Source organism: Symphalangus syndactylus, chromosome 8, assembly GCF_028878055.3.
Source record: "Symphalangus syndactylus isolate Jambi chromosome 8, NHGRI_mSymSyn1-v2.1_pri, whole genome shotgun sequence".
NCBI classification, from domain to species: Eukaryota; Metazoa; Chordata; class Mammalia; order Primates; family Hylobatidae; genus Symphalangus; species Symphalangus syndactylus.
This window is the reverse complement of record NC_072430.2, coordinates 39,319,124-39,335,958: the sequence shown is the minus strand read 5'-3', so window position 1 is coordinate 39,335,958 and position 16,835 is coordinate 39,319,124. Positions and strand designations below refer to the sequence as shown.

At 41.9% G+C, this 16,835-nt stretch overlaps 1 protein-coding gene across 2 annotated transcripts in view; it reads right to left on the bottom strand.

The window, feature by feature from the left end:
• The window catches only part of SPTLC2 (serine palmitoyltransferase long chain base subunit 2), a 109,842-nt gene that overhangs the window by 25,610 nt on the left and 67,397 nt on the right, over positions 1 to 16,835 (bottom strand). The window contains exons 9-10 of one of the 2 annotated variants that reach the window (XM_055288631.2): positions 15,890 to 16,016; positions 117 to 13,478 (exon numbers count right to left, since the gene is read on the bottom strand). In XM_055288631.2, the coding sequence (XP_055144606.1) occupies positions 13,243 to 13,478; positions 15,890 to 16,016 (363 nt within the window). In that variant the 3' untranslated portion in view covers positions 117 to 13,242. Of the gene's footprint in view, positions 1 to 116; positions 13,479 to 15,889; positions 16,017 to 16,835 lie in introns of those variants that run through there. The other variant, XM_055288630.2, reaches the window with a different exon arrangement.

Here is a 16,835-nt window from a genome sequence, read left to right as displayed (position 1 = left end):
AGAATGGCGTGAACCCAGGAGGCGGAGCTTGCAGTGGGCCGAGATTGCGCCACTGCACTCCAGCCTGGGCGACAGAGCGAGACTCTGTCTCAAAAAAAAAAAAAAAAAAAAAAAAAAGTATAGAGTTCTGCATTTCTCATGATAATAAATGTTAGAATATTTTCATCACTCAAAAATAAACCAGTACCCATTAGCAATCCCCCTTTTCATCCTAGTCCTTCCAGCCTATAGGGTGGGTTTAAGCAAAACTTTTGTGGGAGGTGGGTCGAGTAATATAATTTATTCCAAAGCCACACTTTTCTATGTAAACAAAAGACAAGTAATAACTTTTAAAAAGAAGAAAAAAAAACCTCTCTTAGAGCTCTATTTCTTTTTCTACCATTAGATCAGTGGTAAAGATAAAATACTATTAGTAAAAACTCCTACGGACAATTTTCTGCAGTTTAGATGAAAATCATGCAAAAAATACAAGCAATTTTTAAATTTTAATTTTGTTTTCGTTATTTTCTAACAATGTCTATGTATTTCCTTTTTTTTTTTTTTGAGATGAAGTCTTGCTCTGTCGCCCAGACTGGAGTGCAATGGTGCAAACTCAACTCACTGCAACCTCCGCCTCCCGGGTTCAAGCGATTCTCCTGCCTCAGCCTCCTGAGTAGCTGGGACTACAGACGCCTGCCACCACACCCAGCTAATTTTTGTAATTTTAGTAGAGATGGGGTCTCACCATCTTGGCGAGGCTGATGAACTCCTGACCCTGTGAGCCACCTGCCTCAGCCTCACAAAGTGCTGGGATTACAGACGCGAGCCACTGCACCTGGCCTATGTACTGCTTATCTTTAAAAACCTAAAAGGAACCAAAGAGCGCTATGAAAGATAAAGGGCAGAAGTAAAAAAAAAAAAAAAAAAAAAAAAGAAAGAAAGTTATGGAAAGATTCCCTATGGCACATTTTAAGACATGTCTCTACTTTGTAATTCATTAATTTGCTCTTGTTTATAAGTTCCTGTTACTGTACTTATGCCGTTTATGTGTGGTCGAGTGTTGCCAGAACAAACTGCAAACTCTGAGGACAAATACTGTTATGTTTTTTTCCCTAGTACCTCCCCCAGGAATACTGAGCAGATAAGCCAAGTTGAAATATGCTGGGAAAATGAAAACACTTTATGTATTCAAACTAATTTAAATTACAAAGCAAAATGACCTATATATTCAATTACATTAAGGCAAACAATAATCTAATAAATTAATAAATATCTAGTACACAAAAAGCATTCTGGAACTGGATCCATGAGTTCAAACTAGCTCTAATACTAGTAACTATGTGTCCTTGGGTAAACAACTTAACCTCTTTGTTTCCTTAACCTCTCAGTTTCCTCCTTTTGTAAAAGAGGGAAAATAATGTCTAACGTTTAATACTTGTTCTGAGAATTTAATGAAAAGCAGTTAGGACAGTGCTAACTACATGGTAAGCAGATAATAAATGGCCACTGTTATTTCACTTGTTCACGTATTCTTCCCTTAAAATCATGCTGTTCCTATCTTCCATACAACATGTTTTGACCCTTCGGCTTAGCCTTAACTTTGAAAAATGAAATGAATGACTATCTTACTTCCTTTGTTGTTTCTCGTTCTCCATTTTCTATTTCCTGTGCACACTCTTATTAATTTTAACACACAACACAAGGACACAGCTGAGTTTACTAACATATAATCACTTCATTCTCTAACGCTCTGATTTAGTTTATAAACAAGCTTCATATATTTTACCCTCTACGATGCTATGAACTTTCCAAAGATTTTGAGGTTTTCCTTTATTCTCCAATTTAGAGTACCTCTACCATCCCAACACCCAGTAATTATCATCCAGGTGAGGCAAATTACCTTTGCAAATCTGAGTGTTCAAGATGGCGGGCAGACACCCTCCTTTTCTGAAAACTACCACTCATGCACACCCCATCATAACAGGGACGGGACCCTGTCTCTACCTGAGTTAATTTTATTCTTAATCTTAATTTTAATCTTAATTATCTAATAATCTAGAATAGGCACAGAGGTATGCTTGCATGGAGGACATTTTAAACTTGAAATAAAAGACAGTCATTTTGGATGTCATACATCAAAGCAGTAATGCAGCTTTCATAAAGAAAGAGAGAACTAATAATTCCACTATCTTCCTGAATTTCACTTATTATTAGCTTTAATTTGGTTCTTTGGTGGTATATAAACTTTTTTTTGTTTTGTTTTTGAGACAGAGTCTTGCTCTGTTGCCCAGGCTGGAGTGCAGTGGCTTGATCTTGGCTCAATGCTACCTCTACCTCCTGGGTTCAAACTAGTCTCCCAAGTAGCTGGGATTACAGGCATGCGTCACCACATCTGGCTAATTTTTGTATTTTTAGTAGAGATGGGGTTTCGCCATGTTGCTCAGGCTGGTCTCAAACTCCTGACCTCAGGTGATCCACCTGCCTCAGCCTCCCAAAGTGCTGGGATTGCAGGCATGAGCCACCGTCCCCAGCCTGTGGTATATAAACTTCTGAAGTCAGACTATCTACGCTTGTATCCTGGCTTGAGCATCTAGTAGCTGTATGGCCACGGCCAAGTCACTTAACCTCTGAGTTTGGTTTCTTCATCTGCAAAATGGGAATGGCAATGGGGATGATGATGATGATGGTAACTACCTACTAGATAAGGTTGTTTTAAGAAAATGGGATATTCCATTAAAGCACTTAATGAAATGCTTAAACACATGGTCTTTAAAAACTTATTTTATATTTACATATGTAAGATCATTTATATTATTATTTTTATTTTCTATTTTTGTTATTTTACCTATAGCAAGACCTGTAATATTTTAAGGCCTATTCTTCTATCATCAAATTGGGAAAAAAACAGAAACAAATGGGCATATATCCTTTTTATCTCTAGGGAGATATTAAAGACCTTGAGGAAAAAGAGAAAAGGCAAGCCAACAGGAGACAGTTTTTTTCTAACTCTAAGGCCCACTCAGATACCAAAAAGAGAAAAAATTAATAAAAAAACATAGAAGGATCTAAGTGGTATTAAGAAATAATTGTAATCTAACACTAACAAACTATTGTGTATTCTGAGAATTCAAAAAAATGAAAATTTTACCTTAAGAGGCTTTTTTTTTTTTTTTGGAGATGGGGTCTTGTTGTGTCACCCAGCCTGGAGTACGGTGGTGTGATCTCGGCTCATTGCAACCTCTGGCTCCTGGGCTCAAGTGATCCTCCTGCCACAGCCTCTCAAGTAGCTGAGATTACAGGTGTCTGCCACCATGTCTGGCTAATTTTTGTATTTTTAGTAGAGATGGGGTTTTGTCACACTGGCCAGGCTGGTCTCAAACTCCTAACCTCAAGTGATCTGCCAGCCTCGGCTTCCCAAAGTGCTGGGATTACAGGTGTGAGCCACTGTGCCCAGCCCCTTAAGAGGCTTTTGAAGCTACATGTTATTTTTTTGTAGCTGGCACGTGGTTAAGTAGTCAAAAACAGATTGCTGACTGAATAAACTTCTTATTGTGGCTTGAACTAATAAAAAAACACAATCAAGCCGGGCAAGGTGGCTCACGCCTATAATCCCAGCACTTTGGGAGGCCAAGGCAGGCAGATCACCTGAGGTCGGGAGTTCCAGACCAGCCTGACCAACATGAATAAACCCCGTCTCTACTAAAAATACAAAATTAGCCGGGTGTGGTGATGTATGCCTGTAATCCCAGCTACTCAGGAAGCTGAGGCAGGAGAATCGCTTGAACCTGGGAAGCGGAGGTTGCAGTGAGCAGAGGTCGTGCCATTGCACTCTAGCCTGCCAGCCTGGGCAACAAGAGCGAAACCGTCTCAAAAAAAAAAAAAAAAAAGTAATAAGAAGGTCTCTGGATATGTTTTGAAGATCAGATAGCAATAAAGGAATAATATGCCTTAAAAGGCCTCAAACATGCAAAAAAATGTAATGGACAGAGTTCTTATCTGCTAATAAAACAAATTTAACACCACATTCTCAATTAGCTGTGCATATGCAGGAAGAGGAAGGCACAGCAGCCCAGATCATCAAGAAATGGTCTCCATTTGATTTTGAAGTACATTTTATTTATTTTTACTTTTATTTTTTAATTTTTAAAATTTTTTGAGACACAGTCTTGCTCAGTCGCCCAGGCTGGAGTGCAGTGGTGCGATCTTGGCTTACTGCAACCTCTGCTTCCCGGGTTCAAGCGATTCTCTTGCCTCAGCCTCCTGAGTAGCTGGGACTACAGATGGCCACCACCATGCTTGGCTAATTTTTGTATTTTTAGTAGAGATGGGGTTTCGCTATGTTGTCCAGGCTGGTCTCGAACTCCTGATCTCAAGCGATCACCTGCCTTAGACTCCCAAAGTGCTGGGATTACAGGCGTGAGCCACCGCACCCAGCACATTTTATTATTTTAAAGGTAGATCTCTCATTGCTAACATTTAATTCTGGCATAAGTCCATATATACCAGTTCCACTGAGAGAGGAAATGAGTGATAACGCATGTTTAGCTGCAGAAGTAGTTTACAATTACAAATGTGCCATACATAATCTGTTCACAGAACCAAAAATATGTGTAACATGTAAAATCTAAGAATAAGGCAGAGTGTAACTGTACTCAGAAGGTATGCTGGCAAAACATTTTATTTATTTATTTATTTTGAGTCAGGGACTCACTCTGTCACCCAGGCTGGAGTGCAGTGGTGTGATCACAGCTCACTGCAATCTCCGCCTGCCAGGCTCAGGTGATCCTCCTGTCTCAGCACTTCAAGTAGCTGGGACTATAGGCATGAGCCACCATGCCTGGCTAATTTTTGTATTTTATTTTATTTTTTTGTAGAGACAGAGTTTCACCATGTTGCCCAAGCTGGTCTCGAACTCCTGGGCTCAAGTGATCCACCCGCCTTGGCCTCCCAAAATGGTAGGATTACAGGTTTGAGCCACCAGGCCCAACCTACAAAGTTTAAATATAAATAACAAACTAATTATTACCAAAAGCAGCACATTCATCTATCAAGAGTAACCTTTTCCTAGCAATGCCTTATGATGGCCTACTTTCATTTAAATTACTATTTTGAACTTAGAAATGCAAGGACTCTATGCACACAGACTGGATGATCCAGACGTACACCCATTGGGGGGGGGGGTCATGTGAAAATGTGTTCTAACACTAAGTCATCAAATTTTCTTTTTTAAAAAAGAAGCAGTCTTTCCTTCGCTCATCTTTTAAAATGATCAATGGTCACTTTCTTTAACAGCTCTAAAGTGGAGGGAGAAGGCAGCAGATAACACTTTAAACTCTTGTCACAACACTTTCCAGGTCAGTAAATTATATACTCATCACAAGTATCTAGATGAGATGCATCATGAATATATCTTTTTTTTTTTTTTTTTTTGAGACGGAGTCTCGCTCTGTCGCCCAGGCTGGAGTGCAGTGACGCAATCTCGGCTCACTGCAAGCTCCGCCTCCCGGGTTCACGCCATTCTCCTGCCTCAGCCTCTCCGAGTAGCTGGGACTACAGGCGCCCGCCACCACGCCCGGCTAATTTTTTGTATTTTTAGTAGAGACGGGGTTTCACTGTGGTCTCGATCTCCTGACCTCGTGATCCGCCCGCCTCGGCCTCCCAAAGTGCTGGGATTACAAGCGTGAGCCACCGCCCGGCGCATCATGAATATATCTAAGAATATCTAGGCCAGGTGCAGTGGCTCATGACTGTAATCCCAGTGCTTTGGGAGGCCAAGGCGGGTGGATCACCTGAGGTCAGGAGTTCGACACCAGCCTGGCCAACATGGAGAAACCCCGTCTCTACTAAAAATACAAAGAGTAGCCAGGCATAGTGGCATGCGCCTGCAGTCCCAGCTACTCAGGAAGCTGAGGCATTGAGAATGCTTTGAACCTGGGAAGCAGAGATTGCAGTGAGCCAAGATTGTGCCACTGCACTCCAGCCTGGGCAACAGAGTGAGACAGACTCTGTGTCCAAAAAAGAAACCAAAAAACAAACAAAAAAACTCACAAAGAATATCTTAAAGTACCAAGTGAAAAGTGAAGAAAGAAGTAGGGTGAGAGGGAGAGCAGAGCATGTAAAGAAAAAAAAAGTCAGTGAAGATATTTTTAAAAACCAGAGTATACTGGTATTTGAATTTCTTTTGTGGTTTTTTTTCGCATTATCTCAGAGAAAGAAAGAATCTTATCTAAAAGCTCAAAATGAAAATGAAAGAAATATTAGCTAAAAGACAGGACAGACTGAGTTTAACAACACGCTTCCCGTGAGTCCTAACTAAATGGCACTGGAAAATCTTTCTGTTAAGAAAAGGAAAATAAATGGACCTTCAACAGGCTCTTTACAAGCGAAGGCATTTTCGTGCCCCAGAGAACAGACTTGTAAAAGAGAGATTTATAAGGAACTTCCAGGAAGCAAGAGTGCAGTAATTTTCTAACACTGAAGCAAAATAATGGGAACTAGGTTACCATCTCAAAGACACAATCCCTATTTTGCTAGACTGGCGACAAATATCAAAGTGCTCAGCCGGGGCCACTGTCAAGCTAAAGAACATCAAAGTAGACAGATCTGCGTCATCATATCCTAGGGATGCTGTTCTAAAGCAGCCCCTTGGTTTCCTATCTCCCTGTAAGAACTAGAACTGCTTTTGCTAACACCAAGTACCGCACAGTAAATTCCTCTTAAAAGTACGGTTTATCACCCCCACCCTCTTGTGGCTTAATCTTTTAATTCACTTCAATGCCAAAAACTAGGATTTCCTGAGGACTGCCATAGCATGTACGACAAGCAGCAGGGGCAAGCTTAAAGTTGCTGATTCAATATAACCAGAAGTTTAAAAGAATGGTTGCTAACGCACAGCCAGAAACAGAGGGCCCTCCACAAAAGGCAGAAAAGAGGCCAAGTGCCTGTGAAAAAGCAAGGAACTGAGTTTTAACGGGTGCCAACCCACAGGCAGGACAGAAAGTCTTTTGTTTGTTTGTTTTTGAGACCAAGTCTCACTCTGTTGCCTGAGCTGGAGTGCAGTGGCACGATCTCAGCTCACTGCAACCTCCACCTCCCGGGTTCCAGTGATTTTCCTGCCTCAGCCGCCTGAGTAGCTGGGACTACAGGCGTGCACCACCACACCCGGCTAATTTTTGTATTTTTAGTAGAGACAGGGTTTCAATTCTATGTTGGCCAGGCTGGTCTCCAACTCTTGATCTCAAGTGATCCGCCCATCTTGGCCTCCGGAAGTCTTAATAGACTATTCTACTGTCCTCTGTTGGGGCTGGAACATATCACAGGCTACTTTGAGACAAAGAGATAAGGAACGTGAACACTGTAGTAATGTATCTACCCACAGATGAAGACAGCTAGCAAATAAAGGTAATCTCTGGTAAAGGCTTGGCTTGGATTTAAGTTAACAGTTTTAGAGGTAGAAGGCAAGACAATAAGACAATCAGAGTTTTACAAAACGATTAATACTAAACATTTTAACAACTTTATAGTGGGCAAGGCCATTTGTAGGTTATGTACTAAATAATTTGCGGATTAATAGGTTATAAAAATACAAGTAGCCCCCCCCCAAAAAAGTAAAACAAAAATAATTAATTCCAACTAGCCTTAGGAACCATGACTACAGATCTCTGAATCCTTAGTTCTGTTTTCCTCCTGCACCTAACTGGTTTCTAACTTCTCCACCTATGGCACTGATTCAATCAGCCAGAATCATCAGCTGTTTGGAAGGGAGTGTCAGCATCCCAGGCATTTAAGAGTTCCAGAAACAACCAAAAATGGCAACTTAGCTCTGCCACCAAATGCCTGTCTTACAAGCCAAACATTTCCCTCATTTATATCTTGACTTCCAGTTTCTTTTCCTTTTTCAATTACCATCAATCAGTAGAGTTGCTTTGGTTCTCTCTGAGGTAAACAAGTTAAAAGAAAAAAAAGAGGATTGTCAAAAAGACAATCCTCTTTTTTATTTTCTAGAGATAGGGTTTCTTTCTCTCATCCAAGCTGGAATGCAGTGGTGTGATCATAGCTGGGCTTGTGCAATTCCCCTGCCTTGGCCTCCCAAGTAGCTAGGATTACAGACGTGCACCACCACACTTGGCTAATTTTTAGAATTTTTTGTAGAGACAGAGACTCACACTATGTCACCCAGACTGGTCTCAAACTCCTGACCTCAAGTGATCCTCCAGCTTCAGCCTCCCAAAATGTTACCATTACATCACAAAATGTCAGGATTACCATATCCAGCCTAAGGTTTTCTTTTCAATGCATATTCTAGGGCCTCATCCACCAAGACTCAGTAGTGTGGGTGGAACAAACTAGAATCTTCATTTTTAACAAGCAGCAGTGGTTCTGAACTGGGGCCTTATATTAGAAGCATCTGGGGTGCTTTTAAATAATACCATGCCATGGCGGGGAGACCTTGCCTCAAGATATTCAATGGGTCTGCAGAAGGTCTCTAACATTGGCACTATTTTTTTAAGCTTTCCTATGTATAAGCAAGGTATGAATCACTGTACTAAAAGTACCTCTGATGCAGGTGGTCCATGGACAAAGTTTGAGAACAGGGGCTTAAAAGAGTTCATGTTAATGAGGTCTTTCTGAACCTCTGACCAAGACTCTCTCCTTTGACCAAACTTGAGCCAGGCTCCTCTTGGAGTCCTTTCTGATAAGGTCCTGATGTTGGGCCTCCTTCTCCATTCTTGTAGAATCCAGTTTGAGCAATAATCCTGCTAAGTCAGATTACAGAAAATCCCCTACATGACTACCCCTGGTATCTTATCACCCTGCCCTACCTTCAACAAGAATGCTGAAGGCAAGCATCCCCCTTACCCCTGATGTTTCCTCTTAGTATTTTCCTATCTACTCACTCCCACCCTGTTCCTTGGCTGTAAATCCTCACCTGTCCTTACTGGAGTCAGACTGCAGCCCACCCTCTCTCCCCCACTGGAAGACCCCATTGCAGTCATCCCTATGCTTATTACCATGGCCCCCTTGAAGGAAGTCTGCCTTAATGTTTCACAAGTGCCAGGAATAATTTTTTCTTTAACACCTCACTCTACTGCCAAAGTAGATAGCAGGGAGATAGATACAAATAAAATATTTAGATAATTAGAAAAACTATAGGTGACAATTAAAAAAAATCAAGTCCTTTTTGGAAAGCTTTCAAATCTGGCAAGCTCTGAGAAGGGTATCAGGCACTTTTTTTTTTTGAGATGGAGTTTTGCTCTTGTCTCCCAGGCTGCAGTGCAATGGCGTGATCTCAGCTCCCTGCAATCTCCACCTCCCAGGTTCAAGCCATTCTCCTGCATCAGCCTCCCAAGTAGCTGGGATTACAGGCATGCGCCACTATGCCCGGCTAAATTTTTTTGTATTTTCAGTAGAGAAAGGGTTTCGCCACGTTGGTCAGGCTAGTCTCAAACTCCTGACCTCAGGTGATCCACCTGCCTCAGCTTCCCAAAGTGCTGGGATTACAGGCGTGAGCCATCACGCCCGGCCAGGTATCAGGTTCTTACTTTGAGCAGATTCCATCTACCAGGTCACTTGTTTATACATATTAAGTATCTGCTTAAGTATCTGCTATAAAGTTGGGAAACAGCTAGGATCAAGTCTATTTGATGAAAAAGCCCTCAGACATAATTCTGGGGGGAGAAAAGCAATTCCAATCATGTGAAGGTTTAGAAAGTTAGAATTATTCTTCAACAAACAATAGACGCTGGGCATCCTAATTGCTAGCTTCAAACTAACTCAAACAAGACACAAAAGGAGAGAATGCTCTTGTTGCAAGAAAGTTTTAATAGCATTTGGATTTGGAAGAAAAAGATAGCAGTGGAAGAAAAAATAGACACACCATGTTGCAAAAGCTCTTGAGTATTCAGAATCCATTTCTGAAGCAGAAAGGTGAGGAAAGGGCTACTGATCCATGGAGAGAAAACAGGGAGGCAAATGCCCAAAAGAGCTTTCATTTGTTGGGCTGATTACTCACAATTAAACTTTGGAAAATTAGCAGAAAATTAGAAACAGATTATAAAATAGTCTCTTTTAATAAAATGCTAACTATCATCATGCAACCTCAGAAGTAGAAGCAGAGGGAGTTAGAAAAGCTACATTCTAGTTGGAGACAAGATATTGAGAAAACTTGTCCCATATGTGAGCTCAAATTTCTCCACCTGTAAGGTGGTCATATTGCTTGCTGATTTCAGAAGGCTTAAGCCACTGGTTAAAAGGCCTTTTGTGCTCAGTAATCAAGAAGCTACTTTAAAAAAGGAAAATCTTTTTCTTTGATTGCTGATAATTTACTAGAGTGACAGTATCCACGGAAAATTTCATTTATATAGAAAGTTATTATATAAGAAATCTAAAATATGAGTTTGCTTCAAAAAATTAGCTGGTTTAAGGTTTTAGGAGAGTGGGACTGAGTGAAGGAGGAGGTTGTAGAAGAGAATGGAGGAGGAAATTGAGAAAAGACAAGCTGAACAAAGGAAGAATTTATCTGTGGCTCTGAGACTAGTCCTTCCCGGGAATCTTACCCCTACCACTGGACTGTTTCTTCAAAGGCAAAGATCACCTATTGTTCAACTCTGCATCTCCCACACAGCATATCTACCACTATGTAGAGTAGTTGCTTGTTGCTTGGTAAGTGTTTAACAAATGGTAAAACATTTTTTTTTTTGGAGATGGAGTTTCACTCTTGTTGCCCAGGTTGGAGTGCAATGGCGCGATCTCAGCTCACCGCAACCTCCTGGGTTCAAGCGATTCTCCTGCCTCAGCCTCCCAAGTAGCTGGGATTACAGGCATGCGCCACCATGCCCAGCTAATTTTCGTATTTTTATTAGAGACAGGGTTTCTCCATGTTGGTCAGGCTGGTCTTGAATTCCCGAACTCAGGTGATCCGCCTGCCTTGGCCTCCCAAAGTGCTGGGATTACAGGTGTGAGCCATCGCACCCGGCTGAAACAAGTTTTTTTTTTTTTTTTTTCCTAACAATAGCATTTTAGGCAGAAAGTCACAAAACAGGAGGAAGCAAGTCTGATTCCCAGCATCAGATAAACTGCTAAACTGTACTGTGGGTAAGAACAAAACTGTGCTTACCAGAAAACTTAATTTTTATTTCAATGAATTTCTAATAGTGAAATAAATTACTTTAAAGCACAACAAAGAAGAAAGTCAACACCCAAACGTTCTTGAGCTCAGAAACTATGGTGCTTGATGGGAGAGTTAAAAGCTGTCAGCCCTGAAGACAGGCAGGAAAGTCTCTCTTTATGACCCCCTCCCGGCAAGGCTGCGTTTTTTCAACACTTCTAACCCTTCTGCATGGGAATCTTGGAATTTTTTTTTTTTTTTTTTTTTTTTTTTAAGAGACAAGGTCTCGCTATGTTGCCCAGGCTGGAGTGCAGTGGCTATTCACAGGCGTAATCCCACTACTGATCAGCAGGGGAAGTTTTAACCCGTTCATTTCCAACCTGGGCCAATTCACCCCTCCTTAGGCAACCTGGTGGTCCCCTACTTCTGGGAGGTCATCATACTGATGGCTGAACTTGGTGCAGACACGTCTCTGGCACAGTGTGCTACAGCCCAGGATTCTTGGGCTCAAGCGATCCTCCTGCCTCAGCCTCCTGAGTAGCTGGGACTCCAGGCATGTGCCACCGCACTGTCCTGGAATGTCTTTTTTTTTTTTTTTTTTTTTAAGTGTCTCAGTTCTCTTAGATTAGTTTTTGACAGTTCCCTGGTATTCTCAAGGTGATCATTTAACACCTCATTAACAAGTCTATTACTGGAATTAATTCAAATGAGCCAAACCTAGTTTTAATTAAACCGCAATCTGCTCAGGGTAGTCTTTTTTCTCCTACATCAGTAGCTGCCTGCAAGGGCCCGGTTCCTTTCAAAACAAAGAAGTACAAAACTCTATAAAGTGTTCTGACATTATTTAAAAATTTATCTATTAAAATGTACCTATCTAGTTAATTTGGTTCCATATTTGGTCATTCTGGCTTAACATTCAACTATTCAAGCAATGTTACAATAAAGTACTTGAAGAACTCACTGATTTTCTGGTATTTCCAATCATGTGTGCATTCATTCAGTCATTCAATAAATTTACTGAAAGGATCCTAGATGTCACACACTAAGCTGGGTGCTGTGCATGTTATTATTAACTACACCTTTGGACAGAAATAAAATACATCAAAGCACAGCTCTGGAAAATGGAAAAGCAAAATTTTAGTTGATTTGGTCAAACATTTTGCCTTGATTCGTATGTAGATATTACAGCTAAATTTCCATTAGTGGACATGGATTAGTGATGTGGAAAGTAAAAGTGAGAATTTCAAATGTCTAGTGGAATTTAACAGAATTTCCTAGGCCTCATTTTTTCTACTCCCTGGCCTGTGCTCAGTATTCCCACTCCAGGTACAGGCATCCTGGCAGCACAATTCCCATTCATTATTATCTCACCTGGGATCCTAGTGAAGTTGCCTTTCAATATCTGTCAACCTAGTCATATGTCCTGTTCTTCCTTGGGAAAAGGATAGAAACTGGAGGGGAAATATGGAAAAAGTTGGGAGGAAGGGGAAAGGAGCGCTCACAAAGTCGAGTGGAAACTGGATCTCACCTTCCCTTGCATGCTGCAGCTTTTCTGAAGGCTCTGTACTCTCACCAAAGAGCATTTCTTCACACAAAAAGATGAAAACATTTAACAATAAGCAACCACATATACATGTTTAAGCCTTACTTTCAATACCAGGTGCTTAATGTACTCTGGAATCCAACAATAACAAAGTTTTAATGATAAATGCAATATATTCACTGACATGATTTGGATGTTTGTCCATCTCAGGATGGAATGTGATCCCCAATGATGGAGGTGGGGCCTGGTGGGAGGTGTGTGGATCATGGGAAGGATCCCTCGTGAATGGCTTGCTGCCATCCTTGGGTAATGAGTGAGTTATCGCTCTGAGTTCTCCCAAGATCTGGTTGTTTAAAAGAGCATGGTACTTCCCCTTATTTTTGAGACTCCATCTCAAAAAAAAAAAAAAAAAACAAACCAGCCACAAATTCTTTGACACGCCTCCACTGGAGAGGTGGAATCTTGTTCCCCGCCCCTTCAATCTGGGATGGCCTTAGTGACCTGCTTGTTAACAACAGGTCAGAAAAGGTCATGGGGTTTCCGCCAGGTTCTTTGGAATGCTTGCTCTCTGAAGCATCCTTTCTGGGTACACAGTCACGATGTCATGAGGAGCCTAAGCCACACGGAAAAGATACATGCATGAAGGTGCTCTGGTCAACAGCCTCAGCTGAGCCTGGCTCCAAGTCACTCCAGCCCAGGTGACATGTGAGTGGAGAAGCCTCCAGACGATCCCAACCACCAACCATCTCAGTCTTTCCAGATACTTGAGTCTTCCAGGCCAGTCCCAGACAACGGAGCAAAGACAAGTCATCCCTACTGTGCCCTGACCGAATTCTTGACCTGTGGCATCTGTGAGCATAATCAGACGGCTGTTGTGTCACACCACTAAGCTTTGGGGGTGGCTAGAGGTAAAAACTAGAAAACTGGTGCTGATTCAAAGCCTATATATAATTACCATGTTTCATTTTCTCACTACTAGCACAGCCCAGATTTCATCTAGTACAGATAAGTCATTTATCTGGGGGTAATGCGTCACACAGATTCATGTTCTAAAACAGGGCAAATAAATGATCCAATGTTAACTTTGATAGCTCTTAGCCATTTCTTAGTCACCTAAACCTGTGTGCTGAATCAGTAAGGTAACTGTGCCTATGTGAAGTACCTAGAGAAATGCTAGCTATATGTATACATATGTGTGTATATATGTCTGTCTCTCAGATTCACACACACTGTTTCCACTAACACCACATCAGAAGGAGAGGAGATATAGCTGTTATTAACAGGGAGCTACTCACAGGCTCCACGATGTGTTTGCAACATTAATAAAACAACTTCTTCAAGGAATTAATTCACAAAACTGAAAATGATCACATTTCACTATTTCCAAAAATCTCTCAGAGATAACAAGGATCCAGCACAGATCAGAAAAAATGTTAAGGTAAAATTCTGATTTAAGAAAACAGTCGACTGGGCGTGCTGACTTACGCCTGTAATCCCAGCACTTTGGAAGTCGAGGCAGGCAGGTCACCTAAGGTCGGGAGTTCGAAACCAGCCTGACCAACATGGAGAAACCCAGTCTCTACTAAACATACAAAATTAGCCAGGCGTGGTGGCACATGCCTGTAATCCCAGCTATTCGGGAAGGCTGAGGCAGGAGAATCGCTTGAACCTGGGAGGCAGAGATTGTGGTGAGCCGAGATCATGCCATTGCACTCCACCCTAAGCAACAAGAGCGAAACTCCGTCTCAAAAAAAAGAAAAGAAAAGAAAACAGTCAGCTGGGCATGGTGGCTCACACCTGTAATTCCAGCACTTTGGAAGGCCAAGACAGGCAGATTGCTTGAGCCCAGGGGTTCAAGACCAGCCTGGGCAACATGGTGAAACCCCATCTCTACAAAAAATACAAAAAAAATGGCCAGGTGTGGTGGCAGACTCCTGTGGTCCCAGCTACTCGGGAGGCTGAAACAGGAGAATCATGTGAACCTGGGAAGTGGAGGTTGCCGTGAGCAGAGATCGCACCACTATACTCCAGCCCGGGAGACAGAGCAAGACTCTGTCTCAAAAACAAAAATCAAAAATCAAAAAAAAAAAAAAAAAAAAAAAAAAAGAAAACAGTCTTAAACCAATCAAAATCAGATGTGCCACTTTATTCGATGCAAGCCAAATCAATCTTACAATAAAGTATTACATAAATGTAGAGTGGAGAGCTCATGGCTGATAATGTGAAATCTTTTACAAATGCCAAACTGACTTTATAAGCATTAAAAAAGCAACAAGTGGGCTAGGCATGGTGGCTCACGCCTGTAATCCCAGCACTTTGGGAGGCCGAGGCGGGCAGATCACAAGGTCAGGAGATCAAGACCATCCTGGCTAATGCGGTGAAATCCCATCTCTACTAAAAATACAAAAAAATTAGCCGGGTGTGGCGGCGGGCGCCTGTAGTCCGAGCTACTCAGGAGGCTGAGGCAGAGAATGGTGTGAACCCAGGAGGCAGAGCTTGCAGTGAGCCGAGATCACACCACTGCACTCCAGCCTGGGCGACAGAGCGAGACTCCGTCTCAAAAAAAAAAAAAAAAAAAGCGACAAGTGAAATTATTGTCTCATATATGCAATGAAAATATTTTCTTTTAAAGTAAAAACAGACACCCAGTTGCTCCCCTTTTAGCACCACTGTTCTGTAGTCAATACTGCCCTCTGGTGTTGCAAAATGAAAGTCAAATGTCAGAAAGTGAACACTGAACTTTACTGTTCACAGTAGTATGTTTAAATCAAGGCATCTAGTTGGGACTACAAATCCCATCAAAGACAAAATAAACAGATTCAGGATGTCATTTATTATCTACCGTATATGAAATTATAAACTCTTTAAAAAGGCATTAAATCAGGAATACTAATTTATGAAAACAGCAGCTCTTAACTATGCTGTTAATGAAACATCACTAACAGTGAATTACACCTTCACATAAAATTATGTAATTCAAGAAAAACCTTGAAGGTATATTACCTCTGAGTTAAGAGGGTATGTAGGATAGTAAGAGTAAAGCCTCCCATCTATAAATAAGAAAATTCCACAGGAAGTGAGCCAGGGTCGTTCTCATGGCATATGTATCAAACACACTAAAAAAGTGTCCATGGAAACCATACACCAGCCAGCTCTGCCTATTAGTAAACCTGACTATTTATTTTAGGAAAAAAGCTCAAGAAAAACAGCACGTTTGGCTGCTAGGTGGACTTATGCAATGTTTCAAGAAAAAGACTTACCAAGGCTGGTGCCATCCTGCCCCATGATGCACTTCATGGAGGTGATGATCTGCTCCACTACAGGAGGTGACAATGACGTGGCATACACTGCACTATGAGAATGTGTTCGCAGGTAGTCTATCAGCTCCTGGGGAGTTCACAGAGGCAGATAAGTAGAGACAATTCTTGCATTCACTGGCAATGTCAGTCCTTTCCTTCTAAGTTCTAGAGGACTCCTCGCTTCAGTGGCACTGGAATAGGGACACTAATCTGAGATACAAGGTCAACCAACATGGTTGAAGCATACTGCTGGCAACAACTGGGTCAGAAACATGGCAAAGTTCTTAGGTTTGGGGTTTTTTTTTTTTTTTTTTTGAGATGGAGTCTCGCTCTGTCGCCCAGGCTGGAGCGCAGTGGCGCAATCTCGGCTCACTGAAAGCTCCACCTCCCGCGTTCACGCCATTCTCCTGCCTCAGCCTCTCCGAGTAGCTGGGACTACAGGCACCCGCCACCATGCCCGGCTAATTTTTTGCATTTTTTTAGTAGAGACAGGGTTTCATCATGGTCTCGATCTCCTGACCTCGTGATCCGCCCGCCTCGGCCTCCCAAAGTGCTGGGATTACAAGCGTGAGCCACCGCGCCCGGCCGGTTTTGTTTTTTAAACATGGAACAACATAGGAGAAAAACTAGTTTTAAAACAACCCCTCTAAATTTGGAGAATGTATCATTTAAAGTTAGAAATATGGCCGTGCATGGTGGCTCATGCCTGTAATCCCAGCACTTTGGGAGGCCAAGGTGGGTGGATCTACTGAGGTCAGGAGTTCAAGTCTGGCCTGACCAACATGGTGAAACCTCATCTCTACTAAAAATACAAAAATCAGTCGTGCGTGGAGGTGGGCACCTATAATCCCAGCTACTCGGGAGGCTGAGGCAGGAGAATCGCTTGAACCTAGGAGGCTGAGGTTGC